At 40.1% G+C, this 26,617-nt stretch overlaps 1 protein-coding gene across 1 annotated transcript in view; it reads left to right on the forward strand.

Moving 5' to 3' along the window:
- The window catches only part of KCNB2 (potassium voltage-gated channel subfamily B member 2), a 197,879-nt gene that overhangs the window by 423 nt on the left and 170,839 nt on the right, over positions 1-26,617 (forward strand). Inside the window, exon 2 of the mRNA XM_052788200.1 lies at positions 15,152-15,836. Within this exon, the coding sequence (XP_052644160.1) occupies positions 15,258-15,836 (579 nt within the window). The 5' untranslated portion in view covers positions 15,152-15,257. The remainder of the gene's footprint in view (positions 1-15,151; positions 15,837-26,617) is intronic.

Below are 26,617 nucleotides of genomic sequence, written 5' to 3' on the forward strand. Positions count from 1 at the left end.
GCCGGCTGGCCCCCGGCGGGCTGCGGGGCGCCCGGGCCGGGGCTCTCCCGCCGGGAGCCCCGGGGTGCCCCGGGCGCGCTCCGCTGCGCGGCGGCGGCCCCGGCGCGGGGAGCGCCCCTCGGGCGAGAGGGGCACGCTCGGCGGGGCCGGACGGGCGCGGGGTTTTCTCGCCGGCTGCCTGGATCAGTTGGAGGGAGAATAAGGCAGCCTTCACGCTGGAGCGCTTTGGAAGCCGTGGCTTGTATTTTTGTTCCTTCAGAGCTGCTAAAGGGGGGGGGGGGGGGTGACATTTCGTAGTATTCTACCTCCTGCCGTGGGTGAGCTTTAAAGATAAAGGCTCGTCATTTGTTTCCGATGCTCTAATAGCGCTTGTGGGAACCCGATGATACAAAACCTCGGCGTTCTCGGTAGACAGCTGTCATTTGAATTACCCCGTGTACCCGGGGATTGAAAAATCCCTTGTATCAGAGAAGAAAACCTGTAGCCTTGTGCTAGTCTAAAATATACCGGCATACATGCTTTCTGTAGATACGTAGCGTGCCGTCAGTCCCCCAGATTTAAAAACCTAAGTGTTTTTATAAACAAGCGTGTTTGCTGCATGGTTTCTACAAACCGTTCAGTGTGTTTCTTGCATCAGAATTTCACTGCCTGGGTGAAGGTAGACCTTTGTTTGTACCCGATGTATGTACTGTCCATATTTATAGTAGGTCTTGGACTTCGTTCAACTCGAGTTACATAATGATTAAGATATAAATAAGCAGTATATTTGCAGTTTCTTGGCCATTTGAATTCATTGCAGATGAGACCATCTCCAGCATCACTGCCAGAACTGTCACTTTTTAAATGTTTGTGTAAAAAGGGGAGTGTCAGTAGCATCAGGTGGAGGCAACATTCCTTAGCAAATACACAGTCATCAAACCTTGCTATTAAAAAGGACACCTAAGCGAAGGATTTCAGTGACCCCATCCTGTAGGTCTGAGGGGCTGCCAGGATTGGTTTAGAAGAGGAATAGCAGCGACGCTAGACAGGCTTGGGAGTGAGGAAAGCCTGTCCGGTGAGGTTTTGCTTTCGAAACACTTAGAGTTCAAGTTTGCTCAGCTGGCGAGTCATATCCAAGTTAGTACAGAGCTAGCACCGAGCCTTAGAGACTGGGCAAGGTCTGAGAAACTAAACGTCCTACCAAGCCTGGGGCGCGATCCTCCTCCCAGGGAGTTTTGCTAGAAACTTTCAGGGGAGCAGGGTCAGTCAGTACATGCCGCTCGTCAGATTTGTTTGCTCTGTGATCACCTGAGGTGTACTAGCAAAGCTCCGGAAAGAGAGATGAGGTGCAGTACACAAAAAAGTTTGTTGGCAGTTCTTAACGCTGCTGTCTTTTCCATTCAGACAACAACTGATAAACCGCCTCTTTGCTCAGCCTTACTGGAACTTGCAGCAGCCTTATTGTGGTTTTGTTTGTTTGTTTGTTTGTTTTTTAAATGATGCTTCCACAGGCAGCTCTCACAACGGCGTTCAAATTGCTCTCTCCTCCTTCTTTCTCAGCTGGACGCTGTCACTGGGGCTCAGCAGGTTGGCCTCATTCAGACATATGCAGACAGTAAAAATGAAAACATCTTCAGCTTGAGATGAGGGATAAGTGCTGTTTGGAGCAGCACGCTTCAGTCTGAGCACTTCCATTGGCTTCAGCATTTTGAAATGTCCCGTTGCCGTAACGATGCCATATCATATGTATTTATTTATTCATGCTCAGCCTTTTTTTTCTAAGTGCAAGTTAATTGGCAAATTCTGGCTTGCAATTCAAGGCAAGGCGAGGAGTCGAGATTCGCAATAGCTTTCTTGCCAACGTTTGGGATTTTGCCAAACAGCTTGCTACTGTGACTTTTAGAAGAAAATCTTGATCTTATGTGACTTCCTTGAGCTTCATGTCACAACATGCGCAGGTAAAATATTTTTCATGGTGCTACTATATTTAAAGCTACCTGCTGGAGGAGATTCAGTCAGTGTTTTACTCCGTATGTTGTTCTTATATAAACAGCACATTGGGGAGGGGCTGTCTGGTCTCAACCTTGCATGGTTCAGAGGAAAGGAGTGTCAGTGAATGTGAGATGAGGTATCATCTGGTGAAGGGGGCAGTGACTGGGAGCGTGGCAGTGCTGTGGGATCCTGCGGCAGACCCCTCTGAAGGTGTCTGCTCTTCCAGAGTACAGACCTGCTGCTCCCGACAGGCAGAGCCCAGGAGGGAAAGCTGGGAGCTGGAAAGGGAAGCGCTTAAAGTTGTGAGCCACTTCAGCTTCATCAGAGTAGACAAAATTAATTTTTTGGGTGTTTTCAGGGGTCATTTCTATTCACTCATCATGTTATTGCGTAATACCTTCTGACCCAGCAACAGTATGCTCACAGCTCTTGGAGCTAAGTAATGATCGCCTCTGAAAGGACTTTCCCTTTTCTGTAGTATTGCTATAGGAAATTTTTTTATTTTTAGAAATAAGGTTTTTTACCTAATAAGTGTCTGAATATTATAAACTTGGATGCATGATAAAAACAGGCGGCTGTTTACTTTGTTGAGTTGTGCTGTTTCTACTTTTATCAGGACATGAGCACCCTAAGAGAAAATATTTTTGATTTCTCATAAGTAACTGGCATCTTTCTCTTATGGTTATTGCTGAGGTAGTGGCACTGGGTATCTAATTTCTTGGATGTTATAATATGTAATGGACATGCTGTTTTAACTCACATTTTAGCAGGTAGAAATGAGTGTCTACTTCCTAAATATAATTTTGACTGTAAATCAAAATAAACTTTCAAATTCTTAATTGCAGAGATCTCTAAGATGTACAACAGTGTTCTGTGGGATACTGTGAAAATAAATTGCTTGGGACATTATAGATTAGATTTTTTCCTATTGTAAATGCAGATTTTTGTGCAATCCCATAGCTTCCTATGTTCATTTATCTATATTTCTTTAGCTATATGGAAAGGACTTAGAAAGAATTTTATTATTTTGAATTTTTTCTTGAGCATTATGCAATTTTAGATATCATATTGCATGCTATAGTAAATAGATTGCTTAGTGATGCTCAAGTTCAATCTAAGTAAAATGCATATATATTAAATCATATGATCAAATATAAATAGTGAGCAGAGAAGCTGAACAACTCAATTTTTTTATTGAATAGAACTTGGAACTTTCTTATCGTGATTAGCTATAGGTATAAAGACAGTCCCCGTATAGCTTCCCAGATCACTAAATATCACAAAAGCCTTACATATAATATGCATCTGTCAAGATATTTAAAATCTGTTAAGCTTAAAACTGCCTCTCTTCTCCATTAAAGCTGGAAGGACTGCAAAGGCTATCTGCTTTTTGTCCTTCCTAGTGCTCGTTACAGCACATGCAGAAACTTCAGGGCAAGTCACACATTGGCATCCTCCTGGAGTTTCACTTGTTTACTGTGCAATACATTGCTTTCTTCCAAGGCTGGAGGGCTGGAATAAACGGAGGAGTTTTTAAGTTGAGGAGCTACTTTTTTTCACCAGCGTGAAAGTATGATGCTGTTAACTTCATAATCAGTAAATAATGAACATTATTTTGAATGTACTTGTTCATGGATTATGGTGACCGCATGAGCAATATGGAAGCAGTAATGGAAAAGTCTTAGGCCGCTAAAATCGGTAGGGTTTTTAATTTATTTGTTTCTAATGCAGGAAATCTATATTTAGCCGTAATGGTAGATCAGCTGTGACTTAGGTGTCTGGCTTCTATACGGCCCTGTTCCTCCTCCGGATGACTATAAAAAGTAGTCAGTAGCATCACTGCTGGGAGCAGCAAGAGAGTCAGAACCAACAATCTATTACCTAATAAATAATATATGTCATGCTGGCATAATGCAGCTCTGAGTATTTAGGAGTAGGCTGTGATAAGCAGCGATTGTAGTCTTTACAAGGAACAATGGCAATCTACCAATTTACCTCTCATAATACCATGACAGGGATACCACGGTACGCTGTGAAATTGTGCGAGGGCAGATACAGTCTGAGCCTAGACAGAGGGGCTGAGCAGCTCTCTTATCACAGCACCAGCACGTGATACAGGAGAAGCCGCTACGCTGGTCAGTGCTTCTCCCTGGGAAGTCATGCTTGCTATTGCAGGGTATTCTTCATGCTGCCATCACATTCGGGTATTAGCTTGTTAGGAAATAAACATCAGCCCTTTAGGTAAAACCATGTAACGAGGAAATGAATGCAAAGCTGTGCTGATAATTAACTGAACAAAGCTCTCAAATGTAATCTTCTTTGATGACAGTGGAGATGAGCTTCTCCCCCTGATTGCCTAACAAGTTAAGAAATAGAAATCAGTTATGGCAGTACAGTCCAAATACAGAATAAATTTGTCTCAGAGCATTAATAAGACATCTCAAGGCAGTTCATAAAATAGTTTTTCACAGTACCTCATCAATAGTTAACTTTTAGAAAATTATCTGTATTTTAAATATATAGAGATAAAAGTTACAACCAAACTCAGCAACTCAAAATGAAGCCATAATGCTGCTTTCTACAGAGTTTTCAGTTGTGTCTTTTGCGCTCTTAAAGTGTGAGGTTTTGGTTTACCTACAAGGTTGATGACCTCATCTCAGCTGGATGTACTCTCAGATGACTGGATAGTCCCGCTATAATTTATGGCCGTACGTTCAGTGTAAATTTGCATATCTCAGAGAGATCCTGAGACACTTTGAGCAGAAAGTGCTGGCAGGATGCAGCAGCTAGAAGAATCCCACTAATGTATTTAAGCAGACTCAAAACAGTGAACTGGCCTAATTAGCCTTGAAATCACAAAGCTATGAATTCCACTATTGTATGTGCTCATCCAGTAGTTGCTGAGATTAAGAGCACAGAGTTGATCTACCTTGACAGTAGTACCAACTAGATGATCTTGCCTTCTAGAATATTTCCATCTCATGCTTTCTGCATTCTCGTTATTGCTGACATAGAGCAAACTTCTTAAATGGGTAGGCCTTGTGCTTGAATTTATATTCAGGACTAGCCTGGCTACCAGTAGTCACTTCAGTCTCTATTTAGGTATGTCATTAAAGTAGCATTAGCAGTGCTGGGTATCTTCTGCTACCCTTGAACTAAAGAAGGGATGAGAATGTTTAACTGCTCCAACTTGTTTATAGATCACCTAGTAGAAGCAAAAATATCTGGCTTTTGTTCAGTAGCCTTGTGGTTAGGGTACTCACTGAGAAAAATCAAGCTTTTAGGCCTTTCTTAGATTAACATGATGCAAACAAATATTTCACCTCTTGTAATCCAAAATTCCCCCCAACCAAAGGACTGCTCATACCCCTCAGCTACAGACTCATGCCTGTTGCCTTTTGAGAGCAGGCTGCCTCATTCTTGCTCAGTAGGAACAGGGAGGGTGGTCTCCATCCCTGCAGCCATCCTGGGGGTTATTGGTAGCAGCAGTAGCCTACAAAATATAAATCACAGGTTTGAGTCACCAGGGATGCATGTGGTCCCTGGCAGAATGTTTAATAACCAGGCAATTATATCAATAGGTTGCTACCACCACCTCAAGGTGTATTTTGAAAAGAGTGGACCTTGTTCAGTTCTTTTGAAGGACTGTGTTTTACGTGCCTCTTATAAGAGGAGGTTTCCAGGCTTAGAATATCATGTGGGTGAGTTGTGTCCTTTTTGATCCTGCTTATGCACTGAGCCTGGATGGGAGTTCAGAGTATCTTCTTTCTGACTGGGAAGTGTTGTGTTGATTCTGCCTTAGAGGTTTCCACACCCTTCTTTGAACTTGGGTCTTGCATGTTTAATATTAGAAACCCTGAACTGATGACTCTGATGAAGCACATTTTTTAAGAGGATGCTGTGGCTTTTAAAAATACATTTTGGCTTGATAAAGGTAAATAAATTAATTTATAGTGGCAGTTTTATAAAAATTTTCCTTTTAGCCTGTCTTGATTTCAGAATTACAGCAACAGTAGCATGGGCTTGTGCGTGATAGTGAGTCCTCACTTTTTTTGATTGTCAGGTCAATTTGAGGGTCAAAAATATCAATACTCCTCGTATCAGCTGCCTTTAGGCTTGACATTCTGCTTTCCAAAACTTACGCTGTCTCCACTCGTGGTAGGACTAAAAGTGACTATGAAAATGGAAGTGTAGCTTCTTCTCTACAGTGTTAAACTGGAGTTGCTAAGAACAGCTTACCCTTACCCGATCCCCAAACAGGCCGTACCCTTGTGCAGTATGTGGAACCAAAACATTTTAGGTAAGGTTGGGAGTCAAAGTTTTCTGTTTTCTGGGTGACTGCTTATCTCAGATGGGAAAAATAAGATGACAGGTTGTCATAGGCCCCGCATGACAATTTTTAGTAGTAGTTTGGGGTGTTTTTTCAAGGCATTCCATAGTTTAAGACATCAAAACGTTGAAGGGATGGATTCTCCAGAATCAAGTCTAGACTGAAATTTGTCTTAATTTTTAATGATAAAAGCTTTTTGTGAAGACTTGCTGATGCTATGACCTTGGGGACATTTCCAGCTATGTACAAAGGTGCTTGTCAGAATTGAGTCACCCAAAAATCAAGGCCTTGATTCATTCCTTCCAGCTTCAGTGCTTCTGTGAAGCACCACAGATAGGAATGTAGGCTGTACTCCTGCTGGGTAGAGTCACTGGGTTGAGGCAAACATCCCTTGAGTAAATCTGCCCATCTCAAACTGAAATCTTTGGTGGTGTTTCTTCCTATCTGTTGTCTAGGTGGGTCTAGGCCTAACATTTTCCTTGATTGAATGAGGGAACAGTCCAGTTAGAAATGTTTCAAAATGAAATTTTTGACAGAGGCAGCAGTTGAACCCAAATGTTTTAATTTCCAAAGAAGTCACTTATAAATACAACCATGCTTTCCTTAATTGTAGATCTAGGATTGTAGCGTTGCATGTTTATACTCTATTAGAAAATTCAAACTTTACGCTAGGATTCTGGACAAAGTGCCACAGCCAGAGTTTTGGGTGCAGTTTCATTCAAAGAGGGATAAAATCTGACCCTTCTCAATGTGCCTTGTTGCTTCAGACATCATTCTCTGTGTATATACAATAATATTATGTAACATTTCCCTGCCTAGAAACCTAGAGTCATCATTCAGTACTACACTGTACAAGCTTTTCTTCAGGAGAACAAAAGACATCTGTGAAGTTCTTCAGTGCTTTCAGCTAGTTGGCAGCACTGTTATTGGTAGGGAGCAGTGGAAGATGGAAGGGTTATAGAAGATAACATGTTTAGAATAGCCTTAAACCAAATTATTTTAGGACAACTGGTTACAATAGTGCCTCCTCAAAGAACAAATTATGTGCTGACAATCTCCTCCATCATCTTAATACACTGCAATGCAATTAGAAAAAAAAAAGTAGTGGATGGATAAATTGCAATTCAAAGCTCTAATTTAATTAATATTAATGTATTTACTATTATTACTGTATCCTGTATGTGTAATATCTGTACATTCTCAAAGAATTGTATGGAAGCACCAATCAAAAATGTGGGCCCAGAGTACTAGCTGGGATATAAATATGTAGTCTGATTTAGCCCTGAAATGAGGATCTTACATAATCACATTTCTGTAATTTCTGGTTGTTTGAAATTAAAGAAAATGATCTGCCATTCGGCCTCGTACTTCTCTGACAGCTCATCCCCTCTGAAATTTCCAGGAAAGGCTAAATATGCAGTGAAACACAGTATCTTTGGTGAAAGCAATAACTCAGCCCTTAGCAACCAATTGTAAACATAAATAGTAAAAAGTGCAGACACGACAGACAATTACATCCTAATCAAGAGATGCTTCAACCTGGGCTGCAATGGAAATGCAAATGTTTTTGTAAACCGAGCAGGAACGCATCAGGATTGTTTTGTAAGGATCATATAGCCACGCTTGTCACAAGCAACAACAGCAGAGCATTGCTAATAAGGAAAGATAGAGATCCAGACCTGGTCTGTAATAAAGGCTGGTGGTGACCTTGATTCAGTCCTGGGATGGACTGCAAACCCCTGTTGATCACTCTCTTGAGACCTCAGTGCAGTCTGAGGGGGTGCTCCAAACCCAGCTCTCAGATCCAGAGTTGTGGTGAGGTCCTACTCAAAAAGGCCACTTAAGTCCTAAATTCCATACAAGTCTTGAGGTAAAATTACACTGAACACTGTCAAGACCATTCAGCCTTTTGGTATAAAGTTGTCCACATCACCTGGAGTGGGGTCTAGGGCCCAGTCACAAGGCTTTACCTTGAGTAAGAGCTCCAGCAAGTAATTGCAAGTGCTATTGGAATAGTTAGAAAACTCAGATAGGCCAAAACAGCCAAGCTCATGTGACTGCAAGATTTTACAAACGTTTTATCAGTTATACTCTCCCTCTTCTTCTGTCTTCTGTCTTCTGTCTCCTTACCTATTTCTGTCTGGCTTTTCTTATCCAAGGCTCTTAGGGAGTATATAAAGCCTCTGAGTCTGCAGCTCCTTGGTGAAGTTCAGCTCATCCATCTAAAAGACACTTCTGTGCTCAAGATGGTGAGAACAGGGAGTTAGCAGACAGACTGATTTAGTTGATTTGAAAAGTTTGTCTGTAAAAGGCCACATCTTTTTCGAGTGTTTCCTGCAGATCTCTGAGACTTTGTGCAGCCAATGTTTAATTTTTCACATACCAGAAATAAATCATCTGTGAGGTCTCTTATGAAACAGAAATAATCATCATTTTAGACCAGTTAGCCATACTAATGCCCCAAAAGCTAGTTTTGCAGGATTTAGTTGCAAAGCAAGATCTTACTTTCCGTAGACCAACACATCCATAGCTGTAAGCAGAGCTCTCAAGGCTACAGGTGCAATTTGGTCTTCGCTCATGGAAGCACCCAGCTCCTTTACACTCCCTGCCACCCACCAGCGATGGCTTTGACCATGGTTGTGGTCTGGCATGAGCCAGCCATTGCTCGCAGGGAAGCTCTGTCACAGGGGAAACAGGCTCAGTCTCCATCTTTGCCCCTTCAGGTCAAACCCCTTCAAGTGGTTTCAGCTACTCGGCTCAGAGGACTTGAGCCCAAGTGCTATCACCGATAGTTTGGACAATCAAATCTCAGCTACTTCTCTCCTGTGCATGCATGCATGTATTTCTGCATATGGATATGAGTCTGAGACATACACGCGATGCTCAGGATTACTTTGACATGTTTCCTGACACTTCCTGCCTTCAGCTTGCCAATCCTTAACTGTATGAGATGTGACTTCTGCAAAGGTGGGAAATGGAAATAACGAACACCTCATTTGAGCGGGATGTTTTTATTCAGAGTTTTAGCTATCATCTCAGCCATTTTTTAAAAAACTGAAATTAAGAGAAAATTCTATTAATAAAGATCCCACAGCTCACCATTAAGAAACTGCAGGTCTTCATATTTTGAAACAAAGAACAGACGTTTGATAGCTGAAACGTGGTAGCAGAGATATTACAGCAAAGCAGAAGTTGGAAAAAGCAGAATCATACAATCGAATAAGACGGCATATAAAGCTCTAAAAATTTGTTTACTCAGTAGAAATGTATTAGTTTGTCACAACTAACTCACAACTAAGAGTCAGATGCTGAGGTGGGCACAGGCTTTCTAAGGCTTTTTAGAATCATAGAATCATAGAATATCTCTAGCTGGAATGAACCCATAAGGATCATCGAGTCCAACTCCCTGCTCCTCGCAGGACTACCTAAAACTAAAAACTAAACCATATGACTAGGAGCATTGTCCAGACACTCCTTGAACTCTGACAGGCTTGGTGTCATGACCACTCCCCTGGGGAGCCTGTTGCAGGGACAGACCACCCTCTCAGTGAAGAACTTTTTCTTAATGTCCAGTCTGAACTTCCCCTAATGTTACAGTTACAAAAAGCTAAAGCTAGTTTTTCCGGAAAGTGTTACATATCTGCATTATATACAGACTGCAGATCTGATTTTTGTCACACTTTTATAAGTAATTTTTAATAGCCAAACAATCAATGCAACAATTATCTCCCCAGATTCTTCTGAATTTCAGTGAGCGGTTTTAACTGGGAAAAAGGAAAAACATTGATGTTAGATTTTCCAGACCTGAAAAAAAATACGTTGAATGGGATCACCCAAATTATTTTGTTTAATATTTTCAAAATGTCTCATTTTGATCCAGAGCTTTCTTAACCTTTAAAAAAAATGATTAAACATCAGTACACTTAGAACCAGAAATCTAGATTTTGTTTAAAAAATGTTGAAGACAGACTTTCAACAAATTCTGAAAACTTTTTCCATTTCTTTCCAAAGCCAGGGAATGAATTAATACAATCTTGCCTTGTGAACAATGTGGCAAGTTTTGACAAAAGGACATCTTCTGACAAAAATGGTAGAAGTTTGTCTCTTAAAAGTCAGAACAAAGCAAATTTGCTCCCCTTTCCTGGGGGCCTTATGATACAGCCTTTTCTTATGTACCACGTACTTTTTTCCTCACAGTGCTTTAAATGGACAGGGAGGACATGCTCCGACAGTGAAGCGTGTTTATGTAGTGTAACATCTCCACCTTCTTTGGCACAATTTATATGGCAGAGATTGGTAGGGAAGTTTATGACTGAGACATGCAAAAGTAGCTTGGATGTGAATCTGTTTGGAACGAGGTCTTGCACATGCAGTCCATGGAAAGGGCCGGTGCTGCTTGGGCCAGCTGGCATGGTGACCTCTGTGCGTGTGGTTAAACTCACCTAGGCTCCAAAGCAGATGGCTGCGGACAAAGCACTTATTAGGAGCAGACCTTGGAGCATGCTGACTCTCCAGCCATCCCTGCAGATTATTTGGGAGAGTCCTAACTGTGCCGTGCCAGACGACACTCCGGCAACATGACAGCACAGGCAACTGAGTTCCTGTGCCTGAGGGTTTAATCTGCTCTTGTAGGCATGCCCATCAAATGTGATAAAAATTCTAAGGATTCTGTAAAAAACAGCTATCTCAATTTGAGCAGCCAAAATTATTGGATACTTCAGGCATCTATGACCTTCATTGCTTCATTATAAAGCAATGGCAATAGTGACCTCCTAGTGATGTTGAGAAGGGAAACTCTGGGATACCCTGGAAGCACTCAGGTAGGACAGTGCGACCTCCCTGAGGGAAATTCACCACTTTGCGTGTAGTGTTGGGTTTGCATTAGGACATGCTAAATAACATCAGAGGCCAAATAGTGAATGAGAAAGATGAAAAGAAATGGTAAATAATTACCTGTTCACTTAAAGCAGAAGGGATTGGTGCAGGGGGAATCACACCGTTAAAAGCCATATGCATATGGTGCGGGGGAAGACACTTAACCTTAGTTCTGGCTTTCCCTAGCTTTTTCAGTAGTAGTCTTTGCAGTTTTAACTTTTATTTAATGCAGAGAATTGGCTTTGATTTCAAAGAGTTTTATTCAATATTACAGGTATTTTCCTACAAAGTCATTTTATTGTTGCAAGGAAAGAATATGGGGTTTGTCTGGAGTGGCTCTTATATATCTGTGGTTAGAATTTGTGTCTTTCTCTACTGATATTGCTAAGCAGAGTTGGTGAGCAGCAGGCTGGCTTTGCCTGCCTGCCCAGGAATACTCACATTTCTCACTAGCCTGTGGTGGACAAAGTGCATGGTGGAGTTGTGCACAGCCAAATGGTTAAGGCAAAAAACTAAACTGAAAAATATTTTAAGCCTTCCCAGGGCAAAAATTGCAGTGTCTGAAGAGTTAGTTGCAGTAGCTAAAATCCAGAAAGGTTATTTAATGAATTGTAAAGGCAGCCTCACTTGCATAATTTTGTTATAATGAAAGATCTGGTGATTTTGTGTGAAATTTATAATGTGGATTATAAAGTTAAAATGTTATGTAGTTAAAGTAGAGGCTATTGATTACGTTTTTGTTAAATACAAACAATTTTTTGTTAAATACAAATTGTTAAATACAATACAGAGTTAAATACAGGGTCTGTAGTCCAGACTTGGGGAAAAGCTGTGCATGAAGAAATTTTAAAAAATTATTAGCAGAAAACAAAAGAAAGTGTGAAGAAAAGCACTTAGGCAGCAAACTAAAAGAATTTTTTTTTTTTTAAGTTATGTAGTCCACTGCTTGTATATATTTCAATGAAAGGAGCTCTGAGAAAAGGCAAAAATAGCCCTCACGTTTCAAGACTCTTCACTGGGGAAAATGCCTTTTATTTTTTATCTTTTCAGAGTGCTATATGTTGTGGATGCTGTTTCATCCCCTGGTACATATGTACATATATAGCACCTCAGATCCAGTCTTCCCAACACTAAACTTAATGGTGTTTCACTGCTGACTTCAGTATGACCACAGTTAACCAGGATTTTTAAAGCTTTTTAGAAAAGCCATGTTTCCTCAAGTAGGAAGATGCAACCAATAATTATACTAACAAATCGGAAAATATTTTATCAGCTTTAGACCAGCCTTGGTGACACTATAATTTTGCATTGTTTAACAAATCTGTGTGGTAACTACACTGCATAAAAGCTAAAACAATGCATAGTTTTGTGAACCTTTGGTTTTTGTAATCAGAAAAGCAAATGAGGATATGGTTATGCTAAGATTAATCAGATCAACTGCTTGATTTCTACTGTGGTTTACTCGGTATTGCTAATATCAGGGTATACATATTAATTGAAAAAAGAAGAAATCCCTGAGATTCAATAGTGAATAAACTAGTGAACCTCTGTAGAAATTGCCTGAAGACTTGACTGATTTAATGGAGAATGACAGAACCTCTCTATGAATTTCTTAAATTCTCGTGTTTTGTTATGTAAGACATCCTTTAAAGGAGAAACATTATTGTGCATTAAAGTCTAAAAGGATTTTTTCAAAAAAGGTTGTATTTCCTCTGTGGAGAAAAACCTCATAACTGCTTAGTGTTTGTGTAGTTGTCTCTATGTCAGAAGACTGATAAATGCATCACAGACCACTAGGAGGTGCTTAAGTGGGGAGACCTTGTGATGACTTGAGTCCCCCCCTTCTCAGAAGTCCCCCCATCATCCCCTTGCATGTCAGGCAATAAGGAGGGTAAAACCAGAGAAAAAATCAGCCCAAGGTGAAGAAGAAAAAAAAGGAAAACACAGAACAAACACAACAGAAAGGGATATATATTATGTAAACTTACTGATATCAGGGCTTTGATTTTGATATGACATTTATCTTTGCAAGTTAAGTTATCAGATTATCTTTTTCATGAATGAAGGTAAATGTTACAGGCTTAAACCCTTACGTAAATAGGCAGGGAGGTGCTCTGCGTTGCACTGGGAGATGAGGAGGGAGCTTCACAGTGCAGTGCTGGAGGTAGGTTGGGAAGAGGCAGAATATTTTGGCCCTTGTGTTTTTGAACTAGGTTCAGCTTGACAGTGAAATTGCTAACATGGTGGTGTTTTGGGCTGTTGCCATCATGGGGGTTAACAAGACAATAAGTTGTGCACTCAACAACAAAAAATCTGTAAATGTAAATATTAGTCTGGTGGGTAATTTTCCTTTTCCCTGATGTTTTGGATGTAGAAGTCTGTTAATACTTGTATCGTACATGGCTGAGCCTTATTATTACTTTATCTGTTGGTGGAGGAACTTCTAAAGCTTAGATATAATGAGGTCTAGTAATTTTAATTTTATACTAGTAACATAGTCAACACTGTCATAAGCATGTCAGATGACACGCTGAAATAATTATTTGTTTTTCCTGATACTTTTAGTAAAGGATTATTCTAGATCCTCACTGCTCTGGTGAGAATCTGGTCTTTGTGACCTTCTAATTCCCTTTCAGATTTTCACCTTTTTTCATGGTGAGTTTGTACCCATTTGTTCTTGTGCCATCATGGTCCTCTAGTACAAATAGTTCTTCTCCCTCTCTGGTGTTTACCCCAATGTATTTATAGGTAACAAACCCTCCCATCACAACCTTCATGCTTACTCTGCAAAGAGGATCAAATTCTTTTTCATATCAAATGCTTTTTTAAAGCTGGAGTTACTTCACTGAAAAAAAATAAAAGACCAGACTGTTGAATTGTTGATTTGCAGAGAATGGGAGATGTCAGCTCAGGGAAATTACCGAGGACTTTCCTACTTCGGAGGAGAAGCTTGTCTAAGCATTCTTAATAGTCTTCCCTTTGGGCCAAGATACCATTGCTAGGTTATTATTTAAGCACTGTGTCAGATAATTGACCATAGTAGAGATGGTGTGTGGGTTTCCTTCCTGTTTGATAGTGATATTCCAGATTTGGTGACAAACAGCTGCACTTCAGAGTTCACTGAAGCACTAGGCACGGTGAGTGAGGATGCACTTGTGGATTATTAAAACTGAGGTTGCTGATTGCTGTCGTGCAGTCATGTCCCTGTAGCAACTTAAGAGGTGAACAAGAGAAGAGCCTTTTTGAGGAGTCAGGGGACAGTATGCACAGTCCTTACCTATATAACACGTATTACTGGTCAGTTGGCTGCAAAAGAGTTAGGATTCTTTTGACCTATTTGTAAAGAAATCAGCAGTGTCTGGTGCTAGAAAATTTGACTTGTCAGGATGGCAGTTGAATTGTTTGATGAGTAATGTTTGGCCGTGAAATAATACAGCAAATCAAGATGTGAGTTGGGAGAGGGAGGGAAGCAGTTTGGTTTCCCAGGAGATTTTGATATGCTCTAATTGTTTTATTCAGTTTCAGTATCTCCCAAATTTGAATTTTTCAATAAAAGGGAAGCTAGCCTCTGTCTCAGTTTTTCCTTATGGGTATCCCTACAATCTTTCCATTAGCACACTTCACAAATTAATTGGTAAGTAATCAGATTAAGCTAACATGGCTGCATCAGAAACTCATTAAAAAAAAAAAACAACAAACAAAGCAACAAAAACCCAAGTCCTCTGTACAAACTGTCACAGTTGATTTTCATGAATGCAGAAATTCCAGTGAATTTTTTCCTTTGCTTAAACATAGTCCTCTTAGCTGTTCCAGTTGTTCCAGTGGTTCTGTATACTACCACAAAAGAGTCTCACTGTAGAGAGAGCAAATTACCATCATTAAATTTTCATCTGCATATGAAAGCATGGAAGGAGAGAGAGAGAGATTGGGGAATATATTGTACATTGCAGTATTCTAATTTTTTGTCTTCTTTAGCTTCAGGAATGGAGCCGTCTGTCTGAAGAGGACTCTGCCCAAATATTTGTAGTCTCCAAGCTCATTCTCCTAAAGACTCTGGTGTTACAACTGCATCTTTTTCAGAATGGCCGAGAAAGCTCCACCAGGAATCAACAAAAAGTCTTCAAGGTCCACCCTTTCTCTGCCTCCAGAACCAGTGGAGATCATTAGGAGCAAAGCCTGCTCGCGGAGAGTTAAAATAAATGTCGGTGGGCTCAACCATGAAGTGCTGTGGAGGACTTTGGACAGACTTCCAAGGACACGATTAGGAAAGCTCAGAGACTGCAATACTCATGAATCTCTGCTAGAAGTATGTGATGACTATAATCTAAATGAAAATGAATATTTTTTTGATCGACACCCAGGGGCTTTCACTTCCATTTTGAATTTCTACAGGACAGGGAAACTACATATGATGGAAGAAATGTGTGCTCTTTCTTTTGGTCAGGAGCTTGATTACTGGGGGATTGATGAGATATATTTAGAATCTTGCTGCCAGGCAAGGTATCATCAAAAGAAAGAGCAGATGAATGAGGAGCTGAGGAGAGAGGCAGAGACAATGCGAGAGAGAGAAGGGGAGGAGTTTGATAATACCTGCTGCCCAGAGAAAAGGAAGAAGCTCTGGGACTTGCTGGAGAAACCCAACTCATCTGTGGCAGCAAAGGTAAGGTAAACAGTAGGCTTAACGCAAAGACAGTAGAAAACATTTTCATGAGCCATGTATCTGACATGCAGGAATCAACAACTTTCACTAAAATATTTAGAGAAAAGAAGAATCTAAAAATCTACATATCATGAAGTGAGTATACCCAAATATGTCCTAAAACCCACTGAAATCAGCAGAAGGAATCCTGTTGACTTCAGTTGATTTTAGGCAACTGCTGCACTTTACTTTTGTTGAATATAATCAGAAACATCTGTGTGTTTGTTAATGGACTTCATATTAAATGCTTCGATGAAAATACAGCCAGAGAACACTACCTACTTTTCTGTTGGAAAAGCATTTGGTTATGAGAAACATACGTTTCAGTATTGCTACTTGTCCTATTACAGGCATTGCATAGGTGTGGTATCAGTGTCTCTTGAGGTGTGCTGGATAGGTTATCAAAGAATAGTGTCAACAGCCACTCTTTGGCATGTTTTTACATTGAGCAAGGATTGCAGTATGTTTTCTCTTATACTACATTTTTGTGATTAACAATTAGAGTGTTCTGTAGAAAGTATTAAAATATTAAAGCATATATATACACACAGACATATATATTTGTATGTATGCATATATATGTATATAAACAAGTGTATATTATATACATATATAAACACACACATACATACATATATATATCTATATGTAGAATTTGTATATAGTCAGGCAGAAATGAGGAAACGTTCAGATGAAGCCTTGTTCCAGTACTGCTGTCTTCAAACAGGCAATCTGGCAAAAGTCTCACTGATATAGTGGAAAACTTTACCCTTGTTAGGGAAGCGGGACTGCACACACAGGTGTTGGTACTGCTATTTAAAAGAAAGATTTTCTTGCTTCTTGAGGAACATCATTGTTCTATTTGTGATGTGAGGTACTATTTGATGTGAGGTAAATTGTGGAAGCTTGTTTCCAGTTTGAACCACTCTGAGCAAAAATGTTCGGTGTTCAGATGTTCATGTCAAGCTTAACTGTGGCTTTATTTTCTTCTGTTGTTGATTTGTTATTGGATGCAACGCTATTGGACTAAGGTAAGTATTAAAATATGATGGTGGAATGGACAAAACCCAGAATCCTGGCAAAGATTTTTCTTGCGATAGCAACTTCTTACTGTTGCGGTGCAATACACAATTTTTTTTTAGTTTAGTTTTCTATTGTGGGCTGCCTAACTATTTAAGCAAGGAATCACTTTTGTAAAAAAATTATTTATTGTGCCAGAATATAATGTTCATAACTGGAATAAAAGCTTATAGGAGAAAAAAGAAAGTATTCACAATATTTTAGAAAACAATATGAATACATTTTCTGCTTCTGAGATACATATTCTAGGCCATATGTTCCTCTCCAGGAGAAAGAGCAGAGGGGAAACAGATGGGCATAAGTTGTGCCAAAAAGGGTTCAGGGAGGCTGTGTTACACACCGCGATCCCCTGGTACAAGCTAGCATCCATCAGTGCCCCCAGCACTTTTGTGACACAGCTGCTACACAGCCTGCAGGAGTCAGGGACCAGCTTCTCAGTCCTCCACAGCTTGAAACATCACTGATGTGGTCTGTAACAGACCTCTCCTCCTCCCGGACCCGGGCAGGAGGAGCAACACGCGGAGCCACGCGGCTGGGACACGCTGTGGCCAAGCTGGGAGCTCGCTCAGCCATAGGCGCTGCCTCAGCTACATCTCACACCATACCCGGCAGGCAGAGGTGAGGGGAGAGAAGACCCAAGTGTTTGTTTGTGGAATCTTTTATCTCTCTTTTTTTTTTTTTTTAACATGGAAAAGAAGGCAATTATCTATAGGGCTTGAGACACATCCTAAGACTAGGTAGGAGTCAACACGTTAAGATGGACCAGATGAATAGGGTGAAACTAAAATACTGATTCTTAGGTTCTTTGCCTGTGACTCACATTCATTCTTTTGCTTGGTGGATAAATGCAGAAATACAGGACAGTTAAACTTGCATGAGCGCTTGCCATTGACCGAACTCTTCTCAAGACTTAACAGTGCCCTGTCATGGATTTGCTTGAAAGGAGTTATGCCAACTCTGAGCTTTTAAGAAAATCCCCCTTTGGCCATTCAGGCTGGATTTGTCCTCAGGTTTCTCAAATGAAAGCGGCCATTTCTTTCATTTCCCAAGATGTCTAAATATTTATTTTTTACCTTTTTATTTCCCTTTTTCCTCATCTCCTGGTTTGATTGATTGGTTATAGTTCTATGCTTTCTTGCTACAGGGAATTTCACATTGCGCTTGTATACATGTTGCAGTGGTTTTCATTATTTCAATTGCCTTCTGTCTAATTCCATTTGATGTGGTTTCTGTGATTCTAGCAGCTGGAAGTCACCACGTTACATGCACTCAGTTTCTTTTTGTAGCAACCCTCAGTCTGTAAATACATGTATGAGCCAAAATTATAGTCAGATACACCTATGGCATCTCAAAGATGGCTGTGGAAACTTGACTGAATGACATAAAGGAGAGCAAAAACTGTTGCAGCACATTCAGACTTGGGGAACATAAGCAAACAAGCAGAGTTGCATGTAAAACAAGGTATGCTGGAATCAGGTGGATGTACTTCCAAACAGTCTGGAGTCATCACAGACTGTGTTAGGCTCTGTGGCAAGGTTTTATCTGAAGTGTTTGGGTAACGTCACTTTCATATTTCTCATTTTTTGTTCGGTTATGTAGTAAGGTGCTAGTTTGTCCTGAAACAAGAGGCAGAACCATCTTCTTTCGTCTGTAGCAGTAGAAAGGATGGTGGGATTTTGAGAGTGGGAAGCTGGGAACCAAATGAGGAAATATTAGGGTGAAGTCTCGAATTCAAATATTTGCTCCCTTTTAAACTTCTATAGAAAGAGATGAAACCATGCTAATGTCCATAGCTGTCCTACAGATGCCTCTCAATCGTTCAGATCATGCATAGCACCCAAGCAGTTGACAGGAACAACTTGCTTTTTAATCCCTTTCATGTAAAAGATTAGGAATGAGAGATAAACACTCAGGTGTGGTTTTGGTATGTGGCTGTGTCTTGCCACTTCTTGATTCTGCTAAGATCCCTTCTAGGTCTGATCCAAAGCTTACTGCCCCTTGGCAGTCCTGCTTTGGATTAGGCATCTCAGGAAAAATACTGCTCCCTTTGAGGTCAATGAAAGTTTGCCATTGAACTCACAGCAAGGTGAGACACAACAAGGTGACAGCGTATGAGCAGCAGGTATTTTACAGGATCTGTGACAATAAATAGGAGAGAGCAAGAAGGATGTGGGGCAAGAAATGAAAACTATGGTTAGCTAGTAAGAAAGGAATATTGTAGGTCAAGTACTGTTGCACAGTACAGGCACACTTTACTATGTGAGTTTTTTTAATTTTAGTAAATGCAGGTGTGCTCCTCATCTCAGTCACCAATGAATATACTCTAGGCACGGCAGTTCTTGCTTAGTCCTCACCCCAGCAAAGCTCTCTGTGAATTCAGTAGAGGTTTTAATGAAGGAATATAGGATTTGCCTCCATTTTCCCATGTTCTCATTCATAAACTTTTTAAGTAGCATTAAGACAAAGATGTCCAGAAGTTTGGCCATTTCAGACATGCACAGTGACACGAAATGAGAAGCAGTGCTGGGATTTATGAAGAACGTGAATTTTGTGTATTCTACATCTCATAGAATTCCCAAAGCCTGGTCCCCAAGCCACAGAGTTTTGCGAGAGTCTGGGATTCTTTGATTCAGAGTAACATCTGAGTTTTTAGACCAGGCATTTATTTATACTTATTGTGTAACCAGTATTTTGTGAAAACTCCATTTGAAAAAAGTTATTTTACTAATGCATAGTGAAGCAAAACCAAAACAAAAACTTATTACAAAACTTTATGGCAAAGAGGTCTGAAGCAGAATAGACCTTCTCCAGAGTGGGGTCATGGTACATCTGTTTCTCTCCAGAAAAGTCTTGTCTTTTACCTTGGAGTTTTTCACCAGAAAGTAAAAAAACCTCATCTTGCAATTACAGTTGCTGGACCTATAACAGCCTCCTTAGAGCAGCAGCAGCTCTGACCAACCTATCAGTAGTATGAAAGTCCTCAACGGATACCAGAATGAGCATTGATTTCAGTGGATGTGAATTGACTGCAGCTGGATTGCATAAGTGCTTACAGTTCAGCACCTTGCTGAACTGGGATATTAAGGATGAACCTAGCTGAGCTGACGCCTTTTTAACTACATCTATGTTCTATTGTTCTGTGCAGTGCACTTAAAATCAGAGGAGCCTTACTTTGGAACGACTGTGAATCAAGTGAACCCATAAATTTAATGTTTCTTTCAAAGTGTTAATGCACGAGCTCTTCTTTTCATTCTTGTTTATAGAATTCAAGAGCCTGGTTCTTTTCTCACACTTGTTTTATATTGATGAAACTCATTTGGACTAAATCCTAAATAAATATGGAATGTTTCTAGTGCAGATGATCTACTATAGAGTGAATGAGGTCAGAAATAAGTGGAATACCTAGGAGAAATGGAGAGCCTATGTCTGCCTAAAGATATCTGACATCATTGACTCAATCACCCTTCATCTACAAGAGTGCCTTACAGCAATATTATCAATAAATATCACTTAGATTTTCCATTTGGTATTTTATATCACAGGTTGGCCCTTTGGATGCAACTGGAGAGTAATTGCTTGGGATTGATTCTACAGGTCTTTCTTGTCCAAGTCATTCTTTCTCACATGAATATTTCCTTAAAGCTCAGTGTGACAATTAATTGATCAAGTATAAAAGGTAGTATAAATAATGTAAGTCATTAAAAAAATTACTGGTCAGTCACACTCTGTCCTTGATTTTTTGCATAACCCCTGTTGCTGTACATATGCAAAAGGGTAAAATATTGGCCTTTCTGGCTCTGCAGCATGGGGTTTACCTTCTTTAAAGTTATGTGAAACCTGATGGGGTTGGAAGTGTTCTCTGTTAATTCTATTTGTTTCACTGCATGGCTCGTTTGTCCTTATTTTATTTTGTTGATTTCTTTTTTCTCGGGGTTTGTTTTGTGAGTTTTTTTTTTGCTTTGCATTACTGACTGTAGCATGAGTATTCCTCCTTTGTGAAAAGCACACTAATTTATCAGCTAACCTGTGGATTGTGGATTACAGAAAGTATAATTATCCCAAGCCTGACTGGAAATTGTGAGGAGTTTGTGTGCTGCATTCAGTAACTAATCCCCTAGGTGAAAAAATTCCTTTGAAAAAAAAAAAGAAGCATGAAAGAGGAGATTCAGGCCACTGATACTTATTTAGCTACCAGGTGCATTATGGCTAGGCTTGCTACAATGACTTGCCAAGAAAGGACACACCTATTATATGTTACGGGCCCGATTCTTATTTTCCATAGGTCTGTTTTATGTATAATTCACGCTGACTCTCATACCTATTTAGACTTTGTAGAGCAGCTTAAGTCTTGGGGTAAGTGCAAATTAGTAGAGTCATTATGCATGACTTCAGCACAGAGCTGAGTGTCATATAAGACATTTCAGTATTCCTTTGCAAGTCCTTATAAATTATCTCCTAGATTGTCACACAGTGTTCATTCAGGGGTGAACCCTAATTAATGGTATACTACTGGTTCTTTTTGGGTTGAATGTCACATCATATATGCTCAGAGGACTTTAGGAAACTTTTAACTGGTTGGTTGTATTGCAAAGAAGAGCTATCACACATAGAAAAGTGCGTGTCAACAGCTGAATGTTTGCACTAAGAATATTGAAGCGTTCAAGTGAAAGAAATACTTTTTGTTATGTTTACATCCTTTGTTATGTTATATGAACAAAACACTTTTTTCTTGCTTATGTCCTCTTCTCAGTTTAGGTTTACATGTTTTGTGTCATCCTGGTTTTGTAAACATTTCTCCCTACAAAAGCTTATATTCTATGTGCTTTCCCATCTAACTATAGACCAAGGATGAAGATGACAGAGAATTAAGGCCGTCTCTTATTTGAAGTGTGAGGAATGGCTTTTGTACTATTTTAATTCCCACAAGTTTTTGTATTGTATATAGTATACCTCAGAGTGTGATAACATTCATTGAAGATAAGTAGTATTTTCTCGCTGATGTGTGGGTTGAACTTCTGTTTGACCTCTGGTTTCAACTTATTTTTGGGGGAAATCCTGTTATAAGCCTTTATTTGAATGTACTACCAGGGATGTTATAGTTTGCATTGTCACTCCCAGTACTTTAAAGAAAGACATTTGTCTGCTGAAACTAAGTTATGGTGAAGCACAGAGGATGGTCACTGGTAATAAATATGTATCTTCATCTCACCGTCATTTCTGACCAGGACACTTATTACCCCTCTTTGCTTTTAAGGTGAAGTTGTTTTTTGTGCTAAACAATAAAGTCAGTCAATGTGACTGTAAAACAAAGAGATTATATTTGATCCTAGTCATTTATATTTAATAACTAAAGTGTTTTAATGTCTTGAATGATAAGTGAATATATTGTTTTTCAATAGATATTATATCAAGGAACACAGTAGACTGACAGTAGTTAATTGATTTTGTTTTAAGAGCTTGTGTATGCTCACTGCCGAGTTGGTCATTAAAAGATTATTTACCTTCTTTATACTTCTTATATGAAGTATCATGTAACCCATGATTCAGCACTTTTGGTCAGCCTAAGTATCATGGGAATAGAGCTACCATCTGATCTGTCTTGCTCCAGAGGTGTTTAGTACCTCAGTTACCTACGGGTTCCCTCCAGCCCTGAGATCTTATCTGTGGTGTGCTGAAAGGTCTTGCTGTAAACTTATTAAAAGAACTTACTAAAAACTACTATTGGAATAAAATGAGTAAAGTGTCCTTTGAACTGACCTGTTTATTATTGACACTTATTTCTCAGTAAATCAGATGCTGAAATTTTGGAATCAGTGCCAGGGGCAAAGATGCAGTGACTCATATTCAGACAATCACCGGCTTCAAGCACTGGTACCAGGGAATATCCCTGTTCATTGTATGAACAGAGGGAAGGGATCTTTCCTTCCTGGAGCTGTGAGGAGGGGCTTCACTGACTCTGGTTTTATGGATCCATTAAGGAAAATTAAAGACGACTCATGATGAGTCTTGTTAAAGGGGGAAAGAAGGTGAGAATAATTATTTTAAAAATTGGGGAAATCCATTCTCCGTATTTGGAATAAGATCTAATTGGTAACGTTTTGCAAAACAAAGTTTTAAAGTAATGGCTAGAGTGTGCCTGCACTTGTGACACCGTTCACAGAATCACAGAGTAGCTCCTGCACAGAGAAACGTGCTAGGATTTAGAATATACGTGATTACAGTGAATTAGCAGCAGGTACAATCTGCATGAGAATAGCTATCCTTTGCCATAATGGATAGAGAGCATTATTCCAATTTATCCCAGCCCCATGTGTCCTTCTTAAGTTAGGAGAGCAACTTAACTCTATGATGACTGCTTTTTTTACCACTGCTCATATCCTTTTTTTTATAGCTGTTACCATAAATTGAGTACAGACCAGCATCTATTGTGTATACCTTTTAAAATATATACTGCAGTATTTCTGGTTAGGATGGTAATGTTTTGTGCATTACAGCATGCCCCTCAGTAACGTCAGAGGCATCTCGCAAGCTGGATTTTCAGCTGTGACATGTCACTTAAGCTGTGTCATGCCTGAGTGGACAAACCAGGGTGTTGTGCCTTTCCCTTCACCCAGAGGCAGATCGTATGTCCTAAAAATGTTGCATTTCCGTTCCATGTTTTCATAAGCAGCTGCCAGTCCATTGTCTTCTCTCATGTAAGATATTTGGAAACAATCAGATGTCAGGGAGATACACTAATAAATTAAATGATGTGAAGGTGATGTTTTTGAAGGATTATTCAGACCAAATCTGTCGGAAGCAAAGGGCTGCACTTACTGTCTGGATGAACAGGCTCCGTCGTGCTTTTGTAAAGCTGAGAGCAAAACAAATCTATATGATAACCTGCAAACTGTCCTTTCTGTTTGAGTTTCTGATTTTGTTGCAAGATGTAGAAGAGCAAAAAACTGCTCCCAGGTGACCAGGAAGCCAAAGAGATTTCTGCACGTTACTTATTTCAGAAAAAAACCATGGTATTTATCATGACATACGGCAGACTAGTGAGTTTTCTATTTGATGAAGATATGTGAATATTTGACGCATAGCACTGAAGCCCAGGTCCTCTGAGGGAATATTGAAGACAAGCATGTGACACTGGCACAGCTGTTTCAAAGTGACTTTGAGATCAAAAAAGTATCCCAGTAGAGTCTTTTTATGAAGCCACCGCAGTCTGGTCTTTACATGCCTTGGTAACTCTCTCTTTGGGGAGGCATGCAATAAGGCCAGGTTTTCAGGTGGGATAAGTAAGTGTATTTCCATTTAAGTGTATTATTTGATTTGCACTGGTTGGGACCCAGACAACAGCCCTATATTTGAAGTTGTTTGGTTAAGTGTACAGTATCCTTTCCACATGAATGTTATGGCATTATGAGTGAGCGAATACCTGTACTCCACATACCATACCTGAGACAGTTCTAGTATTTTTGAGCAACAGTGGAAAGGGGCAAGTTGTCTTTGAAAAGCACACTTAAGCACTGTAACCATTAAGTCTACATAGTAACAAACTAGCCCTTATTTCCAAAAAGTGTGTTTGGAGTTGTTAGAGCTTTTAGCCATGTGTATCCTATGTGTAAGTACATAGAAAACTGACAGCTGAGCCTTTTTTCGTTAAACTCACAATATTGCACAAGGAGAAGATGTGTGAGATAGTGGAAGCAATCAGAGCAGTGGTTTTCTCTCAGTACTTAAGCACCTACAAACTGCCTGAATCATATTTGCTGAATTTTCAAGTCATCTTGCAGCTACTTGTTATAAATATTCATACAGGATTCTTCTAAAATGTAGGGAAAGGCAGGAGCCAGAACACAGGATGCAAACCTGAAGTCTCAGGAAATTTTTATCTGAATGACAAGGTGAACTCCAGAGGTCGGGTGACTCTTAGCTGATCTGTGAGGCTCAGCTTCATTCCTCACTGAGAACCTTTTATGTCTGCTGCTTGTGGGAAATGGTGTTGTGTTCCCCTAAGCGCCTGCCTAAAAACTGGCACTTCACTGGACTAATAAAAAAGCCTTCTAGGATTATCTAAGCTTTTCTGTTCTAGCCTCTAAAAGGCAAGTTAAATAAAAGTCCAACAGGAGCAAAGTTCTTCACAAAACAGCCCTGAAAGGGAGACCTTTTTTTTTCCAGAGCAGTGATGAGTGTCACTGCAGAACGCCGGGCCAGGGCACATTTGTTAGCCAGAGTTCAGTGTCTTCACTCATCTTTCATTGGGTCCCTCTTGATGCAACCGCAAGGGTTAGACATTGCTTTAAATAGCTCAGGTATGGCACACGCCAGAGCTATCCCAAGGACAGCCAAGTTGCAGTGACAGTTTCGGGTGTCACTGGCCACTTGCAGAATGCCCCATTGGAAGGGGTGGCTGCTGGCATGCTTTGGGACAGTCCAGCTTTCCTTGATTTAATATATTGTTAGAGGTGGTATTTTTGGTGAACTCCTGAGATGGTCCCATTTTTTGTACTTCTTCAGTCAATCAGGTTTCTGTGACAGACAACAAGAGCATCAAGTTTTGTTTAACAAACTCACATTCACACAGTTTCTTTCCCAAGCACTGTAATCTCCTTTTGGATTGATTACTGAAGGCTCCTCGGGTGCTCTGTCTGTTCTGCTTTACTGAAGCGTCTACCATTGTGTTTGGCTTTGGGGGAGGTTTTTCTGGAGAACAGTGGATATTGCTAAATTAAAGTAGTTAAGGTAGTTCTTTTGCAGACTGCAAGAGATCATCTAAAAGTGTTACAGGCTTGTTCTGAGAAGAACTGGGAACTTATTTCCATTTCTATTATTTTCACAAAGCCTTTATATTTTTGTATATTATCTTTTTAAAATTTTGATATAAATTCTTTTGTGGAGTTAAATGCCATTTGAAAAAACTGTTCCAAAAGTATCGTGGTCTGTGGTCTATGCATGTATGCATGCAAATACATTTTGTGAGATGATAGCACAGAAAAACTTGGCTAGTGCCCCTGAATTGTCAAAACACTGACATTGACTTCAGAGTGCTTTAGACCATTCCTACCAGCATTTAGCACAGAAAGGCAAAATTGAAGCAGGAGGGACAAAAAACTTAGACATAACTTAGAGCTGAGGCTGTAAGTTTTGGATGTATCTGATCAGAAGTCTGTCCTGTACTTAGCAGCCCTTCAGGCCAGCATGGTACAGTTTAGTCTCTTTACTGGCGATACATAAGATAATTGCAGGAATGGCGAGCTCTTGCAATACAGTGGCAGGAGTTATAACTAGCCACTTCTGCATCTCCAACTCAGATGGCTGGAAGCCCACTTAAAGCTCTGGGGATGGGTAAGCCATGCTCATGAATCCAAAATGAGGACCAAAAGCCTGGAGTCATTTTGAGATGCTTCTACTGTTTTCCCCCGTGTCCTGGCAGAACACTTAAATCACCCTTCACACTGAGTACAGGTGGCTTCTCATGCCATTCCTTTGGCCCGTGACCTGCATATGGTCAGCATTTTTTTTCTCATCTTATGATTCAAGATTTTCTATGTCGTTTTACAGTCTGTTACCTAACTGCAAGTCCGCACAGTGCAATTTGCTGCATTTGACAGTGTTTAGCTGAGTGAGGTCAAGAGAGTGGCACCAGGTCCATGAGAGAGCTGGTTCCTCAAGAGGTA

Source organism: Harpia harpyja, chromosome 5 (genome assembly GCF_026419915.1).
Source record: "Harpia harpyja isolate bHarHar1 chromosome 5, bHarHar1 primary haplotype, whole genome shotgun sequence".
Lineage (NCBI taxonomy): Eukaryota > Metazoa > Chordata > Aves > Accipitriformes > Accipitridae > Harpia > Harpia harpyja.